Raw genomic sequence first — 20,189 nt, 5'->3', positions numbered from 1 at the left:
TTTCTCTAGCCAATAATAACAAAAGTCCCAAGTTTGATAGAAGTCAGTATCTTCCTTCTCCTTCAATGATAAGGTCAATCTATCTGTTTCTGCAAAGTCCAGGATCTTTTTTAGAATTAGTTCGTCGGTGGGTAGTTCTTCACTTTTCCAGTGTTGAGCAAATGCAATCCTCGCCGCAGTGATTACATGTAAAGTCGGATACATTTCTTGTTTACTAATGTCCAACGGAATAATGCTTAATAAAAAAACTTCGGGTTTAAAAGCTAAAGGTTTTTGTAACATTTCCTCAAGCCATTTATGTATTTTAATCCAATACTTTTTCACGTTATCACAAGTCCACCACATATGATAAAAGGTACCCAATTTATGTTTACATTTCCAACATCCATTTGACGTATTTGGAAACATCTTAGCTAACCTATTTGGCAACAGATAGCATCTATAAAACATTTTATACAAGTGTTCTTTATACAAGTTTGCTAATGTTACCTTAATATTGGTTCATGATGACTTTCTGCTACCCCACGCGGAACTGGAATGGGAGCTCCAGCTGCCAGGCTCATCATGTCGGTAAAACTGCTGCAATGTCTCCCGTCATCTACCCACCTCCACCAGCCTCTGTGGGACAACGCGAAATAGCCACACTCCTCCGTCTGCAAGGCAGGGCTGGTCCTGCGGGCAAGTCACGATGTTCTCTGTGGAAGGACCATTTGTTTTGCCTCCAGAGGAGCAGCTAAACTGGCCTGGGTTATCCCTGTATTTGACAGCTCGGGGCGATGCTGGGAGGTGCTGAAGGTCTCCACCTGCAGGTCTCCAGGGATGCCTCCACTGATTCCCTTTGGACTCCTTTGAAGCGCCACCTGCAGGGAGGGACCCACTTCGCCACAGGTGGATTTGTCCAGTGAACCAGTCGGAGGCCTTGGAATAAGCTGGGCTGTAAGAAAGAAGACGTTAGACATGGGTCTGTTCCAAAGGGCGCCATCCTTACCTGGCCCATTTCCTGTGCTTCTTCTAGTACAGCTGTTCCTTCTCCTCCTGGCCAGCCATCTGCTGCTGGTGCTGGGGCCTGGTGAACCATGCCGTGCTTAACCCTTTGCGCCCTTAGTAATGCCCTTGTCCTTCTCATTGCCACTTCTCCATTCCAGTTTTAATATATGTTGCCATAGAGGAAAAACAAGATTTGGGATTTCTGAGGAAAGAAAATGCTGCCCATTTGAAGGAGTCATCCAACCACCACAAGCCTATTTTTAGTGATGGACAAATGGATCCACTCATAATGAGCTTGGTTATTACAAGCGTTTTGGTGAGGGCTCTTTTACTGGGGCAGGGTGGCTAATAACTCTTTTTCTGTAGTGTCTGTTCTGCCTCATACAGCTTGATTCACTAACCTTGCGCCCCAGGTGCTCCTGCTCCTGGTTTTAACCGCAACCAAGAATTACTGACCCCAGAATCATAGAATCACAGGGTCAGGGAAATTACACAGCTTGCTTTGGTCTTTGGTTGGCTGGTATTCATTACACTGCACCCAGATACCAAAGTCCTCAATCTGGAATCTGCATTATTTATTACTGAAAAAAGCCAGAGCACATCATTCCAAGGGGCAGACTTTATAAAGCATGGCCTGAAAGAGAGATGGCGCTCAATTTACTTTTGTTGTGCTTGCTTTTCCACAAGTAAACATCCAAAATCTTCTTAGAAACTTGTGTGATTGCAAAATATGCCTGGGCTTAAATCAACAATGACAACATAGATTATTATTATCGGCTGGCAATAAGATACCAGGGGTGACTGGATTGGTCCCTCTTTCTCCCTCCCTCTCTCTCCCTAGCAACTGTTTGCATTTCCTCAGTGGATGTCGTGATGATCCAGGAGATCAGTGCGGAATCCTGCTGCGAAATTGCACCAGACTTCTTGATGAAACGCTTCGGCTCCCTCAGATTTTCTCAGATGTTGCTCTCAAGCAGGAACTTCCAAATTCATTTAGAAAATGAATTTCACTTTGGGGGCACATTCAGCGGCAATGTTTCTCTCAGATTCTATTTCTCATCCGTTCTTGGCTATATTTTTACCTTGATTTTCTCTACAAAGGAATCAGTATGGTTTATCAATTTTGCCCATAAAAATAAAAGTCTCCCATCCAGGTATTGTTGCATGATCCACAGCATATCAAACGGAAAATAGAATGTATGCTATCTGTGGATCCCAGGAAGGGGCGTCTGATAAAATCCTCCCTGAAAAAGGCACTGATGTTACTGCGCTCTCTCCCTCTTCATCCTTGCTATTCGCTTGCTGCTTCTGCCGAACAAGAGCTTTCCATCTAGCCTCAAAATTGTGTCCTAGACTAAGTGTGGTGCCAAAACTCTTAGTCCTTTTTTCCTGCCTGATTCCTACTTTCACACTATAAATGCACACACAAGTGCTTCCGACTTGACGCGGACTCTGTAACCAGCTTCACAAAAATAGGACCGCTCAGTATGATGGTTTTTTAAAAGGATCCTTGTGGATGTGAGCATGTGCCCACGTGAAGTAGAAAGTCTGGCGTATTTGCTTGGTTTCAGGTCTCCACGGTAGGGCCCCTTTTGACTCGGCTCAGAAGACCAAGCTTCTGCAGATGTGATGAGGCTCAATTCCCACCAGTCGCAACCAGCATGGCCAATGCCCTCGCGAACCAGGCATGAACGAGCTTGTGGACCAGTCCTGGTGGAGGTGCATGACTGTGGAGGCTACCCTAGGCAGTCCTCATCTTCCATGCATCCTGGCTGTATGCCGGTGAAGTAAACGTGGTGATTGCCAGAACCCCCAGAGCGCTTGACAAAGCCAGCAGCTTGCGGCAGCTCCAGGCAGGAAAGGAAGGGAGACGACAGCGATAGAAATGGCAAGGAACACTCGCTAGTGAGAAGGCCCTTATCGGAGAGAGAAGCCGGCTGGCAACTGAAGCCAGATATTACAAGCAGCTCTCCCACAAACTGTGAAGAGGGATGAGGAAGCAGTCGCTGTCTTGCAAACTTGAAACAAGGACATGTTTCCAGAGGCTCTTGCGGGAATGGAAAAGCCATATTCTTAAGAACATGGACCAAGAAGAAGGAGAGCAAAGTTATTTGTTGGCAAAAGCTGCCCATTGTATAACATTTCAAAAGAACAAGGCACCTGCCTGTGATTTACAAGCACAATGGGATTCTTCGGAGTAACAGCTTGCCAGAAAGACTCCTGACCTGGTGATACATCCCAGCACACAGGTTCTGGAATCAGGCGTCAGACTAGGTGGTTCAAGTTTGTACATGAACTGATTTATGTCCACCCTTTTCTGCTTTACAGGGGTAAAGTCAAAGAGGGGAAAAAATGGAACACTTGGAAGAAAGGCCTCACCTCTGGGCCTAAAAGCCGGGAAACGGTGATCCTACAGATGTCCATGTCTGGGGCACACGGGTCAATGAGCCACCCCAAAGCATGCAGCTCCCCTTGTGGGAATCTCACCTCCTGCATTGACAGAACAAGCAGACAAATGAAAACCCTAGTATTTGGTGCACTGGGGCTCCTTTGTGACCCCAGCTGAAAAAAGCTATATCTGAAAAGCTTTTATTCTCCTTGAAAACTTTCCCCCAGGAAGCTTCAATGACTATCAGCTCCCAGCAAGTACAGATGAATTAATCCTTTCTGAAGCAATGAAAAATGAGGAAAATTTCCCTATTGCCCTGCACCTCCAGCCCCGAACACACGCAAAGACTAAACCCTTGAAATTGTGGCCGCTGTGAGTGATTCTAGTGCCACGTGCTTTCGACAAACTGGTGGCCCAAGAGGGCTTAACCCCGTGCCCCTTTCTTAGTACTATTTGCACTGGAAAATTGGGCACTGGTTTTTAGAGGAAGGTGCGTCTGTGTGCGAATGTGGAGCTGACAGCACTCAACGTTTCCTAAATGGCCAGACAAATCGAGCACTTTGTAACAATTCTGGGGAAACTGATCAAACAGCTGCTGTGATTAGTGTTAACTAAGCTAAAGGATGAACATTTGGTTCAGTGAGAAGACGTGCTTCTAAAGGAATTTAGAAGCTCTGAGGAGGCTCTGCAACAGTGGGAAGAGGGGGCACAAGGTCTCATCCTAGAAAATGCCCCCGGGAATCCAAGTGCCTGGCGGAAGCTCAACTGGCACAAGGTTTTGGCCCACCCATGAGGCTGGCTGAAGCTCTTCTGTGTGTCTGATCCCACAGTTCCACCCAGCCGGCATCCCTGGTGGGTTGGCTCAGGAGACATAGGATGGGTTGGGACCAAACCGAGGCAGAATTTACTGGATCTGGGGCAAAACCTGGAAAGGCATCTGGCAGAATGTGGCATCCGCTGCTTTTCAGTCCTCTGTGATGCAGCACATGTTTTCTGGCCAGAAGTCAGGCTGCGTGGAACCAGGAAGTGCGGCCTGTTTGTGCAAGAGCTGCCACCGTTTCTGTCGTTCATGCATGTTTGTGCAAAGAGGGGAACCTCCACCCGTTCAGTGTGTGCATTTGGCCTTATCACGGACGTTTGTCAGGTAGCCAAACCTGATTGGCTTTGTGGTGTTGACCAGAAGCGGTGGGAGACAACAGGAAGTCGCGCATCCTCCGGGATGACTGTCCCACACCACAGGAAGCGTGTCTAGCCTGAGCCGTCTCCCTCCCTCACTCCCGCCATCCCTCTCAGTCCTCACCGCACCCTCCAGGACACGTACAAAGTCCGCCCACTGCACGAATGAAGAGGAGCACACCAGAGGGACCCGCCGCAGGGCCTCTGCAGTCACTGTCCACAGGCTGGCCTTTCAGAATTCATGCTCTTCTCCATGTGCCCCCGGAGGGATTTCATGCTGCACTCCTGCCAGCTCACCGACAGGGCTGCTGGGTCGCTTCTGGTGCAGAGGAGCACCACACAGTGACCGGGGGCTCAGGAGGGGCCCCCAGCATCGCTGCACCCCGTTCGTGCCGCACCGCTCGAGAAGGCGAATGTCCTCAATCACTCCAGCCTCCATCGCCCCCACGCCGCGTGAGTGGCGCCCTCTGTCATGCCCTGCAGGGTGCCAGGGAAGCCACCGATCCTGGCCTGCTGGGCTTCCCTGCCCCTGAGTGCTCAGCTCACACGCCAGCACGATGCTGCTCAAAGGGGCCCCTGTGCATTTTGCTGGGGAGGTGGCTGCCCGGCGCTTCCTCATGGGCCGCCTCCTGCCTCGCTGTCCTCCCTCTGCATCCCTTTGCCCGCTTTCACGTTCTGCTCCCCGAACTGGCAGCCTGTGCCCTCTGGCTTGGCGCTGGCATGCAACGGGCAGGCAGCAAGCTTCAAATGGCAGAGACACGTCTACCAGCAGCCAAAGTGCCCGGAACACGCTTGGAGGTTCTGGCGGCGGCAGGGCCCTGGATTTGCGTTTTTAAGAACAAAAGGAATAGAAGCAGGCTGCTGAACAGTGGGAGGGCTGCCAGACTGTGACCGGAGGCACAGAGCTGCCTGCAGGGTCCCGGGCCAGAGGCACTGCCGGCTCCCTGGAAGGCAGCCCAGCAGGTGGATTGATGGAGCGCCCCTGGAGCGGAGGGCGCTGGAGGCTCTCGGCTGCCCTTGAGGCTGGTGGATGGGCAGCCTGTAAACACGTCCCGAGTGCCCGGAAAGGGTTTTGCACCCGGTTATTGGTGGCTGAGTCCAGTGGCTATTTTTCAGCTCTGTGCACTCTGTCTTTCCAAGGTTTATTTCATGGGGTGTCATGTTGTATCAGCCCAGGTCAAGGAGGCTTAAGTTTGGGTTATGCAGAGCTTGGAGCCAGCTTTGTTTTACCGGTCCGAGTCGTCATGTGAGACGCTTGGCAAGCGAGGCAAAATGCGCCATGTCAGCCCCACCTGGAGAGCCACGGAGGCTTTGGGAGCAGCTGGCAAAGGCGCTTCCCGCTCCCCAAAGCCGCCACGACTCCTGTTGCGCTCGCTGCAGCTCTTTCCCCCGCTCTGAGACTGGGAACCTTGATGAACAAGCTTCCGTTTGTGCTCCCTGGTTTGGCAGCCATGAACAAGGCGGCGGCACCTTGGTGAGCCTGCTCACAGCTGCCCACGGTTTTCTTGAGATATTTGAAGGCACTTTTTTTAAAAAAGTTGAGGCAGCACTTGGGGCATCCAGAACTGGCACCCCCCCACACACACACACACAGATCTCGCAGGATCCCTTGGGCTGGCCACAGCTTGAATTTTCCCTAAAAGCATTTCTTTCCTCCTGAGAGCTGGCAGTCAGCACGCTCTTGCGCTGCCCCCTCACTGGTCAAAGGGAAGACCGAGGAGCCCAGCTTGGCAGCTGCCTTTTGCCGTAGGAGAAAAAATATTTAAAGGGACGGCCAAGCCGCACTAGACCCAAAGGGCTCGTGGCAGTGTGGGGAGCGGGAAGCCGGTGGCAGCTGTGGCCAACTGATGCCTGGGCGCTTTGGAGGCAGCTGGCACTGGCCTGTCCCCAGGAGCTGCACGGCAATGGCATAAAGTGATGCTCCGGATTTGTGGGTGAGACAAACTTCCCAAAAAATTAATTCTGCCATGCTGTGCGTGACTTTGTGCATCCTTTTTTAAAAAATTCAGTGGGGAGCTGCAAGATGCCCAGAGATGATAAATGGGATTGTGATCTCACAAACCACTAAAAACCTCAGTGAGCCCAGGAAGGCTTGTGGCGGTGGCAAGGAACAGGGGAAAGCTGTCACCGTGTCCTCTGGGACACCTGCAGGAGGACCACGAGGATAGGAGAAGGACAGGGCAAGGACGGCACTTCCAGAGCAGTGGGCTTACAGACAGGACTCGCTGCTGAGCGTGGCGAAGCCGCATTGCCTAAAGCCGCATGACATGGCGGAGGGGGGAGCGGGAAAGGGCTGGACTGTGCGGTGCTTGGAGAAAAGGCTCAGCAGTCCCTCGAGGCATCCCCCTAATTCACCCCCAGAGAACGTGGGGAGCACCCCTGGGGGGGACTTTCGCGAAGGCTTTGGCACATTCAAGGTGGCAGCTGTGGTGATGGGCGGGGAACAGGGTAGTTAGCCATGGCACCCAAGCGCAGCCGCCGTGTTTGAAGGCGTGACGAGGACATGCTACGGGGCGCAGGGTGGCACACCATTTCCTCCCCCAGCTCTCCTGGAAACAGGGTGCCCAACACAAGCGTCCCTGGGCCAGATCCGGCAGGCAGCGCCCTCTGATGTCCGCAAGACTCGCAGCAGAGAGCGGCTGCACCTGCTGCAGTCGCACTGCATCCCCAGCGCGAGGGAAGCTCCGAATCAACAGGCGAGAGGAATTGGCTGGGGGGAAATGGAAGCGCCTCTCTGGCCTCTGCTCTCCATCTGTTCCCTGAAAGTATCCAGTTGGGCTCTGGTCCAGCAAAGCTCTTAAGCACGTGCTTAAGTTTCAGGCCTCCAAGAAATCCCACTGATTTCAAGATGGGAAAGGAGTTTTTCTTTTTCCCTGGCAAATCCTCTGGTTTCATAATGCATCAGATGGACGTAACATCTGTCTCCCATTTACAGCACTGCAGGACTCCTGTGCCTGAGGCGAGGGCCGGTGGCTTCATGCAACAGGCTGTGGAGGTATCTTGCCGCGGGATCCCAGAGGCAGCCTGGTGGAATCCGCGAACTCAGGCCTCCGCGTCGACGGTCCCTGGATGAAGCAGAGGGCGGCTGCAGAGATGGTGCAAGGGGCAGGGGCTGCGGCCGGGGCTTGGACAGGCAGGCGGTGCCCCAGAGCTGGGCTGGCTAACTTATGGGGCCAGGCAAGCCTTCAGCATGAAAAAATGTGGCTTCCTGGGCCTTCGCCGTCATTCCCCGTGAGCTGCTGCAGCAGGGCAGTGCTTGGGGAAGTCATGCACCATGCAGGCCTGATGCTGCGCCGTGTGGTGCCTGCTGCTCCAGCCCAGCTATGCATCAGAAGGTCAAGGCCAGAACTTTGAGTCATGTCAGGAGACAGACTGGGAGCCAGGAAGCTGCTGCAATATGTGGGAGGGTTTGTGTCGCCCTTCTGGAGCTGAGTCATCAGCGGGCTGAACTTTCCAGAGGCTCTTCAAAGGCTGCCCCTCCAAGGAGGCTACACAGCATTCCTGCTCTTCATGCAGTGGGTTGAGAGCTCAGAGGACTCTGTGGCGGAGAGAGGGGATCGGTTTACTGCAATGGGGCAGGCTTCAGAGTGGATTCCAGCTCCCGGCTGAATTCTCCCAACCTCATTCACTCTGTCCTTCCCAGTTCCCTGAAAACCAGTGAGCTGCTAAAGAACAAGATCTGCAGAAATATTTACCCTGTTGCTTTTTCCGCATTCTATTTTGTTACAAACTGGAACTGAAATGGGTTTAATTGGCGCTATTACCATGCGACGTACACAAGATGCCAAACACCATGCAGCTACAGGATTGTGTGCATGTGGCACACAAGCTCAGTAAACAAAAGCAAACTGGCACATGCTGGTTGCGTAAATATTCGCCACGCCGAGTCCATGCTGGGTGGCACCAGGACCAGCTGCCAGTCTTCCTGGGCGAGTCTCTGCCAGCTAGTTCATCTGACTCATGGTTCGTTGCGCATCTTGGCAAGGCTGCTCCAACACTGTCAGGTTGAACGGGGGCTTCTGATGGACAACAGCCGGACTGAGGTTTGGCCTTCAATGAGCCATTCGAAGACATCCAGGTTCTTGGCTTGAAACCACGCCGGTGCTCTGGATGACAGTCCCCAGAAAGTGAACCTCTACCCAAGGGGCTCCCAGACCGAGGCAAGTCTTCTTCCAGAACAGCCCTGTCGATGGCTCCATCCACCTCACCTTCTGTCCAGAACAGTTCCTCAATCCCTGCTGAGGGAATCACCCCTCGACCCAATGCTACCACGACCAGGCTTTAACCTGGGTGGCATTTATAGGGCAACGAGGACGGCTTCCTTTACACCAGGCGCTGTGCTGTGCGGCGAGGCCAAGAGGTTCAGTTCCGGTTTCAGCAGGCTGGAGGAACTTTCCCACATGTGTGCCATGTTTCCCACATGCTTCTTTGAAAACATCAAACAAGCTCTGATATGGGTTTACTTCATCACAGGCTTTCTTTCTGGCACCCTTCCAGAAAGCCCAACTACATGGAGGGTCCAGGTGATAAAGTCCCTCAGAAAAGTTTCTCCCCTCTCCGATGTGGAACTTTCCAGCTCCTTCGGAGTTACGGTTGGCCTTTTGGTTGTTTCTTTGACTCCTTTGGCTCCAGGAGATGTTCATAGTTTGGGATTTTGGAAATCATCCAGCCCTGATTGGTGCATCTGCAGAACAAATGCCCATATACACATTTCTAGTAACATTTCTGAATGTTATTGTATTGTAAATATACTGCAAGCCAGCTGGAGAGTTTCAAATACCTAAATAAACATCTTGGTTTCTGGAGTTAGATGGTGAATTAATCAGTAGTGGCAAGGGTGGCAGAGGTGGAAAGTGGAAACAATGTTTTGATGCACTGTCCCAGCAGATGTTCATGCAAGCCTGCCTTTTAAAAAAGCGATCACACATGGAAAACCAAATCAGGATAGCAAGGGCTTTACAGAGAGTTCTGGTTTTAGAAAGAAGCTTCAGAAAATGAACTTACAGTGAAGTTTCCTGATGCAGCTGGGACTGTGCATGGTTATAATGGATGAAACGCTACAGAAGAATTCTGTCTTGCCTCATTCATCACTGAGAGGAAAATGGTCCAAGGCAGCTTTGGAATAGTTAGAAATGTAAGCTGAGCTTTTCCAGTAATGTCTGCTAGGGCAGTTAAACCGTGTATAAATGACCCAGAAGGAACAGGAAATGCTGAAGAATATTAACATTTTAAGAGCACTGAAAAGCCAAATGGATGGCCCTTCACTTCCGCACTGATTCCCAGTTTTACATTCTACGGCCACCTGAATTCAATATTTTGTTATACCGATGTTTTTAATATTGGGCCTCTTGGAAGGTTAAATGCTGGAAGATTCCTGAGTTCAGAGCTTCAGTTTGGCGTTTGTGCTCTGGATGCTCCAGTGGTGAGCGAGGGCTAGACTGCGGAACCAAAGTCCAGTCACTTCTTGTGCTGTTTTTATGTTGAAAGACATCCTCTTCTGCATGCCGGGGGGCTGTTGCCAGAAGAGAGAGAGGGGGAGGACAACTGCATTTCTTCTCCGGGACCCCCCGTCAGCCCTGCCATCTCTGCCATTGACCAGAATACCTCCCCAAGAGCTGGGTGTGGGCGGCGCATTGCTGCAGGGCTCCTGCACATCCTGAGGTGGCTGCTTCCAGGAGTTTCTGCCTGCCCAGGGCCTTTAAGCTTTGGGGGCTACAAGATTCTGTTCTGTCTTCCATGTTATTTGGCATCTACCTGAAACCACTGAGGCCCTCCGCATGCTGCTGATGCACGGCTCCATCTCACCTGTTCGCCCCATCCAGGTGAAGCAGAGCGCTTGGCCATGCCAGAACTGCAGATTTCTGAGTTCTGCGGTTGGTGGAGGGAGGGAGGAGAGAAAGAGCAGCTCAGTTTCACCGGGGTGAGGCAGAAGAACAGTTACTGGATAGCTCTCCTGGGGGAATGGCAAGGTTTTCACTTTGCTGCATAACCATCCCAGCTGATCAGTAAATTTGCCAATTACAAAATACATGTGCGTGTGGTGGCAGGGTGGGGGGAGTGGGTTGTCTCAGCAAATGCAAGCAAAGCTTCCTGGCAGCAGCCTGCACTGGTGAGGAGCTGCGACTTAGATTTAGCGTCCTGCAATGGTTGTACATTGGTAGAGGCCTGTTCTCCCCTGCAGAGGAAGGTGGGACGCGCTCCAAGGGAGCCAAGCTCAGGGAACCCAGGTTCAATTTGGATGCCAGGAAGCACTTCCTGACAGTCAGGACCCCGAGGGTGTGGAATGGGCTTCCATGGGAGGTCGTTGAGGCCCCATCGGGGAGGGTGTTCAAGGATAGGCTGGACATGCACATGGTGGGCATGTCGTGAGCGGAGCCGGCTGGTGCCGGGGGTCAGACTAGATGGCCCGGGAGGACCCTTCTGACTCACTCTTTTTCTGTATTTCTACATGGAGCTGCCACCAAGGATAGTCCAGAAACTTTGGTGAGTGCAACATGCAGTGGCAAGGGCTCAGACAGGGAGGGCAACTGTGCCACCACTCCTGCGCTGCGTGATCTCCTCTGGCTTCTGGGCGGACTCCATCCCGTTACCCCGAAGCGCTGCACAGCCTGGACACAGGGCCCCTCTGCCTGCAGATTCCCGGGCACCCCTGCCCGATGGGGACTTGGCCCCTTTTGGGCTAACCTCAAGCAGCTTGTGCAGACTTTGGCAGAGTTTGCCCTGCATCTTCGTTTTCTGGTTTGTTCTTGTCGACCCTGTCAGGGTTGCATGGACAGGCGACCAAATGTTTCCTTACTCACGGGAAGTGGGTGTGAAGGATGGTTGCAACATCTGAGGCACTGCAGAAGGCGCTTTCATGTTTACCTGTGATGGCGCGGCTGATCCCGTCAGCTGGGTGCTGCGCTAATGTATTCCATTTATTAAAACTGTATGCAGGATGCATCTGGCACCTGAGACCTGTCAAAGCAGGACAGATAATACCTTTGATTGGACCGACGTCTGGCACTGTGGCCAGTCAGCTGCGGAAAACCATACTCAGGACTGATTCCCTGGATAATTCCCCAGCTTCATGGATCAGCCCAGTCCAGGTCCAGTGGGCATGGGCACTGAACCCTCTATCCTTTGATAGGCTTTGGATTTGGCTGCAGAAGCAGGAAACCTGAGCAGGACACCCACTGCCAGCAAAAGCCCCCCCTCCCTGCATAGCTTCTGCCAGGGCTGGAAGGCCCAGTGGGGCTTAGGGTTTGTTGGAAGCGCTCCCGTCGGATTGCTCTGCCCAGTGGGCTAGACAATACGAGCATGGGAGCATCTAACGCTCGGAAGCCATTAACAGAGCAGGCACCGGGCACGGACTTGAAACCATGTGCCCTCTGCTCTCCAGAGCAGCTGTCCTGGCCATGCATGGTGCATGGAAGCGGGGGGGGGGGGGAGCAGTCTGGCATGGTGCGCTTACCTGGTGCAGCTGGCGAGCAGAGAGCTGTTCCTGGTGCCCCTTCAGCAGCACATTTCCGCAAGGTCAGTTTTCTGGGATCCTGAAAAAGTCTGCATTTGGAGGAAAAAGCAGTTTGGCCAGTATAAGAATAACAGTGACTTCATTTCCAACGAGCACACACGGGAAAGGCAGACGCAAATTAATTGTCCCAGAGTCTCTCTATTTCCAGGACATGTGGGGAGAATTTCATATCAGAATGACTTTGCATTCCAACTTGTATGATTATATGCAATGAAGTTTACTATCTGTGGTAAGACTGTAGAAAAGCATAGCAAATGTGGTAATTTTCTATGTCATTTACATTCAGGAGGGGAAAAATATTCTTGAATTTACTGTGAACTACACTTACCCCCAGACAAAACAATTTTTTACCTGTCTGCCTTTGGTTCTTCTGTACTGGTTATCATAAGCATCTACCCTCGCAAGAAAGAGATCTTTGGAGATATGAATTGGAAAGTCTGGTGCAGACCTCCAAGGCACGATGAAGAACATTTTGAGGAACTCAATGCAGGTTTTTTTTAAACTAACTATATTCTTGCAGGCCTTGTAGGTCTGAAGAGCTAAAAAGACCTAGCTCAGAAGGAAACGTGAACTGGCCATTTAAACTGGGGAGACAAAAAGCAGAGCATTCCTTAATCTTACAGAGTGCTTGGCCTGTCAAAGATGGAAAATACCTTTCATCATTCATATCCCTGTATACAGCCTGATTCTCAGATAATTCCAGAAGATCAAAGGGATGGGGTGTAAGAGATATGGAGAGCAAAGCTGGGCTTTTGCACTGAATTTGTAACATGTGTCTTGGGCAGAACTGTAAAACCCCCGAAGGAGGAGCCTCTCCCACTTTGGTTCTGTGCTTGTTGACAAACGTATGGAGGAAAGTTGCGTGATTGACAAGGAGGGGCTGCCCCTCTTCCCCAGAGCACATAGTCTGGGGGAATCTGTTAGTGCTCACCCAGCAACGGTGGGCGAACACATGGCAAGCCAAAGACTCTCTCTCTCTCTCTCTCCCCCCCCCCCCGCACACCCTCAGCCACCCACTTCACCCTCTCCCTTGCTCCCCTCTCCTCCAGACGATCACCTCACTCCTCCACTGGCCTTCTTCTCAGCCTCCCCCATGGTTGCAGCCTGCTTTGGACTCCCCCCAGCATCCCTGGCCTTCGGCAGGTGGTCGTGAGAAGGACCTCTGGGGACAACTGGGAGAAATGCCGAGGGCCAGGCCTCCAGGCTTTCGGACACGGCAAGCAGCAAGCTCCCCGGGAGCACATGGGCGCCACAGCTCCGTGCCTCTCCAGAAATGCACAGCTCGCAGGCAGCAAGAGCACAGCATGAGCTCGCGTTAGCGTGTTGCCCTCCCTCGGCTGCCACGTACAGGGGAAGGGACATGTTCACACAGCCCCACGATGCCACCGCTTCCCAGCTAGTCGCTGTGGGTCAGGCGCACCCTCACTGCCCTCTCCAGGCAGTCCCGAGCAGGCTGCACTTTTAGCACAGAGGAAGGCACCCAAAGGGCACTGCGCCTGCCTTCTTCGCACATCTACATTGCACAAATCAATGAAAACACAAGGCAAAATCTCATGAAACGCACTGGGATCTTATGCAGCAAACAGCAGTGGGGCGGCAGGTTGGGGCATGCTTGCCTCACCGGTTGCATCTCCAAGAGCTGCTGATGTCTCCACACTTTCTGCCTCTCAGGTTTCTCATGGGAACGTGTGGACTTTCATGAAAAGGCTCATTTAAATGCCTTTCTGATGATGCTCTGCAGCATAACTAATATGGCCTCCTTATTAAGCTAAGAGGGCCTTGCTGCAAGCCCTGCAGTGGCGGCGAGTGTGGGGGAAAGGGTTTTCCAGGCAACCATATATTATTCCCTGTTGAAATGCGAAGCAGCTCATGGCAGCTTGGTCTTGAATAGGCAATTAAGAGCCTTCAGCTTCGCCAGAGACGGGCTCTCGGTGGAGCTGAGAACGGCTGGAACGGATCTGTTGGTATGGCTTGGCAGAGCCGCCAGGACTGCTGCTGGGGGCATCGCTGGGCACAGCCACGGCAGGCGAGCGAGAGAGCATCTGCACTGCAAACCTCGCTCTCTCTGCCATGGCACAGAGCTCCTCCCTCCTCCCAAAGCGCATCCTTCCAGGGCTCTGCTTGTGGTACGAGGAAAGCTGCATTCAGAGAGGCCCGTGCTGCTGAGAGAGCTGAGCTGGCAGCCAACCCAGGGAAAAGAAGTGAAGCCACTTGGTTTCTGCTAGAATAAAACAGAAGGGGTTTCCTGTGGTGAAGCAATTAGGGAGAACTCAAGGCAGAAGGGCCAATTCATGACTTATTAGATTCCACTCCAGCAACAACAGAGCATTGCATCCAGAAGCAGCCAAGCAGCAGAGCCATCCCAGCAAAAGCGGCATTTGGTTTCTTCTTCAAAGTCCCTTCTCTGATATAGACCTCCCCAGAGAGGTCCGCCTGGCGCCGTCGTTATTTTTTTTCGGTGCCAGGAGAAGACCTTTTTATTCAAATGTTATTTTAATTGTTAATATTATTTATTTATTTTATTCTTTGGCCAGGGTGACTTAATTTATACTGTTAAATCATATTGTTTTATTTATTTATTTATTTATTTATTTATTTATTAAAACATTTTTATGCCGCCCCATTCGCCGAAGCCTTGGGGCGGCTCACAACAGCCTCGGGGCGGCTTACAACAATGTTGTATGTTATATGATGTTATTTATTTATGATCGTGAGCCGCTCTGAGGCTTTGGCGAATGGGGCAGCATAGAAGTTCCCTAAATAAATAAACAAATAAATAAATAATATAGGTCAAAGCTAGCAAAATATAAGTTGCTAATGTTTCATTGTTGATAGAATGCAAGCAGATACGCTGTTTTTACCTAATTAAAGGTTGCTCTTAAACCAAACTCTCAGGACACTGAGATACATTAAAGTGGGTTTCCTGGGGGATTTAAACAATGAAATATAAATATTACAGTGGTTGTTTGGTTTTGAAAAGAGAAATATCACATTTATAGCTGGGTTTTTGTTTGCTTTTCCATGTGCGTGTCATTTTGCACTCAGTTCTGCCTTATGTAGAAGAACTGAAGGGAAAATGGGCTTGAAATTAAGCAAGTATGAAGTCTGACATTTGTCTTTCATATGTGGAATGTGCAGACTCAATATAAATGACAGATCTGAAATGAGCAATTTTATGGTAAAAGATTCATAGGTGCGCCATTAAAAATTAGATGGCATGTCTGCAAATCTTAAAGTTCCTGAAACAATTTGTGGGGGACAGAGCCAACGCTAAGAGTGAGAGACCAACCAGCGGGCTGCTCTGACGGCCGGCTCAAAAAGCCGCCGCCGCCGCCGCCCTGGACCTGCTCAGCGACCGGGCTGCAGCCAGTCACGTGCCCTGAACCTGGACAGCACCGACTCGCGCATGAGTCCATGGCGAAGCTGCGCCGCTTCGGACCAGACCGGGCTCCTGTGCACCAGCCCCTCCCGGTCGCCTGCCCTTCATCACCACAGACATCACATCCAGACATCTCTGGATATCTCGGTAGGACCAATGATCTCCTCAGGGCGCTTTTATTGTTGGGGTTCTCAGTCCATTAAGAGCGGACGAGGGACGGCTGGCTCGACAAAGAGGAGCGCTTGCCACCGCGCGCGTGTTCGTCCCATCATTATCTCTGCCCTATGGGCTGATGTAGCACTTCCCAAAGTATTTGAGCGGGGGGGGGCAGGAGGGCGAGAGAGAGGAGCGTGTCCTCCGAGGAAATGATGCCCCCATGCCGCTGCCTTTCCCTTTCTAAAAAGCCTTTGTTTGGGCTGTCACGATAGAGGAAACCCAATACATATGGAAGCAATCCCCGTTTGCGACAGGCATTTAGGAAATGCATTATTGGAAAATGCATTTGTGAACTGATGGGAGTTGAAATCCAGTTGATCTTAAACAAACATCTTGGAAATCATAAAAAAACTTTACACAGAGCAAGAAATTGGACTTGTGAGGGTCCAATTCTTTAAAAGAAGAACTACAGCATTGTTTATTTCTGTTTATCAATTAAATTCAGTAGCTAACACAAACAATTCAAAATGTGTATTCAGAATACATGCATACTAATACATGCATATACATCTACCTTAAATAACCATATCATAATTCTACCAATTACAATAACAGCTCAAATTATTGAACTAACATTTTTTCCCCAAAAATGAGTATCATACTATGAAACAGTGAATAATACAAAGCTTGGGTATCACCCTGTATTTCTTAGTTCCAAATGACTATCAAATGCACAATTTTTAATTAGTTAATTTTTTGCAAGCAACAATGCAACACTGGCAAAAAAGAAAGCTATACCATCAACTGAAAAGTGGGAAAACCTATGTTGACATGTTATTAGCAGCTTGACATTGATATAATCACATTTGATAGAGTGGGATGTATGAAAGATATAAACGTCTTGAAAAATGCACAATTTGCTTTTGATTATTTTGGAGCAGCAGCCTGTCGAGGGAGTGAAGAGTGAAGCCAAGCTCTTGGGTCAAATTTATTTGAAGACTATTATTGGATAACGGAGAAAGCAAAGCAAGACTGAATAAACTACTTTGTAGGTTTTGCTTGTTAGGGTTGGATTGGCTTGTTAGGAAATGAGAAAGCACGTAGGAGGAAGAGGACCTCTTTAAAGCAGGAAGTAATCTTTGCCTTGAATATGGCACTAGGGATGGATTGTGGGACTAATTTCTCCCCAAACTGCTGGGGTGGTATAATGGGAGAACGCTTGGCCTAAGTGCTACTCAGCCGAAAACGCTCCCAGCCTGGCTTTAGACCATCCATTCTTCTGGTGTGCCCTCTGGGTTCCCAGAGAAGCAGGAGGGGTTCACTGACCCCGACAAAGTGTGGCTTCAATACAAGGAAACAAGCAAACAACAGCTCTGACTGCTCGCACTTGGATATATCCATCCCATGTGACACGTGGGGACACGTGCGTGTGCCTCTGTGCTTGCTAATGTCACCAACCTGTCCATACAGGCTTCTTTCTTTACTCCTTTGCGCCGGGGGCTGGAGGCACGTTCCTTCTTTTGGTGGGTTCTCTCCTACCTGGGAGCCTTCGCTGCAGCCCTTTCGCCGCAGGGGGTCCCCTGGAGATCCGAGCTGCCCTCCCCACTGCATCAAACATTCACAGGCACTCGGCTCTGTCTTCTCCAGCTCGAAAAGAGGACGTGCTCCCTGGACGGGAATGATGTGCTGTGCAAAAGCCAGTCCCTTCTGTCTTCGCGCTGACAAGATGGAGGCACCATTGGTGGGCTGGTTGTTTGCCCAGGGAGGCTGGTTCTGAGCTGTGCAAGGCTTCACAGCTTAAAACCTGCACTGTGGATAAGTCCTGGAACCTAGAGACAGCTAATTCAAATGGGTCAGAGCTGGCTGTGTCCTCAGACCTTCTGGTCCCAGTTATTAATCTGGCTGCTACATTTTGCAGCTTCCGAGCCATCTTCAAGGGCAGCCCCATGAACACAGCACTGTAGTAACCTGACTTGGACATTACCAGAGCACAGACTACTGAAGCCAGTCTGAATATGGGAGTAACTGGGCTACCAGCTGAAGCACATAGAAGGCACTCTGTGCCACGGAGGCACCCTGAATCTCAAGTGACAAGGATGGATCCAGAAAAGGCCCCGAGCCGGGGATGTGCTCCTTCAGGGGAAGTGTCCCTCCATCCAGAAGAAGCTGAGAACCCTCCATCCAGTCAGAGGAACTGCACATCTACAACACCGACCTTGTCTGGAACAAGTGCATTTATTCACTTCAGGATGGCGCCCCGTGTTTCTGCAATATGCAGTTGCATAAAACATCTCAGACAATCCCTTGTGCACAACCAGTGCAAGTATATATAATGCAATCTGGGTTCAGCCACGGAGCCCACTGGGTGACTCTGGGCCACGCACAGACCCTCAGCCCAACCTACCTCACAGGGTTGTTGTTGTGGAGATAGGACTGAGTGCAGAGGAGGAGAATAATGCAAGCCTCTTTGAGTTTGTTAGGGAAAAAGTGGGATATAATCTAATAAATAAATAAATAAATAAATAAATAAATGAGATTTGGCTCTCCACACTTTGACAACTGCCAAATGGAATCAAAGGGGAAATTGAACTTGGCCGAGGCACCTGTGGGGCAGTGACCGGGCTGGAGACTTGCAGGACTTCGCCAGCACTGCCAGCCCAAGGCTCCCCGTGTGGCTTCTTGCACTAATCCAACTATAAATCTGCCATTATGCAAAGACAAATGCAATCTTAAAAATAATTTCCACCAATATTTGCACATGTTAAGAGGACTATTACAAAAAACTATGCCTGGCCAGTACGGGCAGCTCCTCCAACATCTGGGACACTTTGAAGGGACTGGCCAAACAGGGACTGTGAAGGTCTGTCATGCACTAGAGAACAAAAGCTTACAGGGGAAGAAGCCATGGTGGAAAAGCCATGAAAGGAAGAAAAGCTCATGGCTGTGGAGGGAGAGAAGCCGGTCCTCCGTGGGTCCCCAGGATCCCCCAGGAGGACTGACGGGGAGGGGAGGGCAACATCCCACAGGGGGCCCAACTGTCTGAAGGTGCGCCATTGGTGTTGGCATGGCAACCAGCCCACCTGGTTATTGCTGGGATAGGTTAGCGTGACGTGTGAATGGACCCCGTGTCACTTATTAACCCATTCGGGTCATGCGAACCTGGTCGCTAAAGGCGGAAGGAAAGCATTTAACTAACATAAGCTACCACTCCTCATTCAAAGGAAGGGATGTGGTTTATGGTTCTTTTTTACCCCCAAACCAAAACAGTTTGAGAGTAGAGACCTGAGTTTTGCTCCACTGACCAAAGTGAATTGGTTAATCAGGCCTGCACTGATTAACCAACTACTGTTTGATTAATGTAATGATTGAAAGTGAGCAGAGGCTGCACACCCAACTTCCTTTGGGTAGGGAGATACATCAAAAGGGCAGCCCCACGCACCGAAACAGAGGAGAAAGCCGGGGAGAGCCAGGAAGACTTATTAAGCAAAGCGGTCAAAGCTGCCTTTGTGCCCCAAAACTGGAGCACAGGAGAGCTACATCGGGGGGCAGAGAAAACTAAGCACTGACAGCTTCTAAGAGAACAGGACTGCTCAGTCCTTCGGCAGGAAGGCGGGGGGCCACCTGGCTTCCCTTTGACTGTGCAGCCTGAGAGCCCCCTGTGGCCAACCCGTTGGGCGCAGGGCCAGCCCAGCCCCTCGGCAGCAAGATGCAGCTGGACACTTCCGTTGGCAGCGGGCGGAGGGAGGGAGGGAGGGAGGCAGGAATGCGGGAGCCCGCAAGCGGTTCCTTCAGGGAAACGGGCGAGATCTCGGCTCTGCTCCCGAAGCAAAATGCCCTGGTCCAGGTGGCCTGCAACTGCGACCCTTCCACCGAGCAAGGCTGCCATCCAACACATGCTTCAGAGGCACTTGTGCACAGGGCTGAAGCACGAACCCATGCGCGTGGTGCAGGCAAGGTTTGTCCCGGGTCCTCCTGACCCTTCCATCAGGCTCTGCGGGTGTCCAGGGCCCCTCTTCCAGCTGTACCCCTCCCACGTTTTCCCACCTTTTTCTAAACCCAGGATGTCCATTTGGGAGGGAAAAACAAAGCCAAGAGTGGACTAGCTGCACGTCTCCTAAGACGTGGCACGAGGAGTGTCCGTCGGGAAGCAGCAGCCCACCTTCACGGTGCCTGAGAGCGCGAGGGCACACCTGCCGCAGGCAGTGCCGGGACCAGGCCCCCACTGCCAAAACCCGCGCGCGGGCACGGAGCGCGTCGGGCGGGCTGCATGCCGGCGGCTCCGGGCGCCGCTAGACGGGTTCCCCCGCGGCGAGGGGCTGGGACCGCGCGGGGCGCCCTGCGAGACGAGCGCAGCCGCCCTGCAGGGGAGACGCGGCTGTCCCCGCCCGCGGGGGGCGTCGGCGCCGCTCGCCTCCCGCGCCGCATGTTCGGCCGCCGCGCGGCGCGAGGAGAGTGGGCGGGCGGGATGGCGGGGCGCTCCTCCAGCCAGGAGAGGTGGCGGCGCACAGGGCAGCGGGCACCGTCGGCGCGCAGGCCCGCCGCTAGCTGCAGCTCTCCGTAGCGCTGCCCGGCCGGCAGGGAGGGCCCGC

General features: G+C 51.7%; 1 protein-coding gene across 1 annotated transcript in view; it reads right to left on the bottom strand.

Annotated features, from left to right (window-relative positions):
• Positions 1–683: 683 nt before the first annotated feature.
• Positions 684–20,189, bottom strand: part of LOC123027216 (WAS/WASL-interacting protein family member 3-like) — a 21,714-nt gene continuing 2,208 nt past the window's right edge. Inside the window, exons 2-4 of the mRNA XM_044437755.1 lie at positions 12,006–12,094; positions 11,417–11,509; positions 684–934 (exon numbers count right to left, since the gene is read on the bottom strand). Coding sequence (XP_044293690.1) covers positions 684–934; positions 11,417–11,509; positions 12,006–12,094 — 433 coding nt within the window. The remainder of the gene's footprint in view (positions 935–11,416; positions 11,510–12,005; positions 12,095–20,189) is intronic.

The sequence above is a fragment of the Varanus komodoensis genome, unplaced genomic scaffold, assembly GCF_004798865.1.
Source record: "Varanus komodoensis strain SLA01 unplaced genomic scaffold, ASM479886v1 scaffold31, whole genome shotgun sequence".
In the NCBI taxonomy this organism is placed as follows: domain Eukaryota; kingdom Metazoa; phylum Chordata; class Lepidosauria; order Squamata; family Varanidae; genus Varanus; species Varanus komodoensis.
This window is presented reverse-complemented; position numbering and strand designations above follow the sequence as displayed.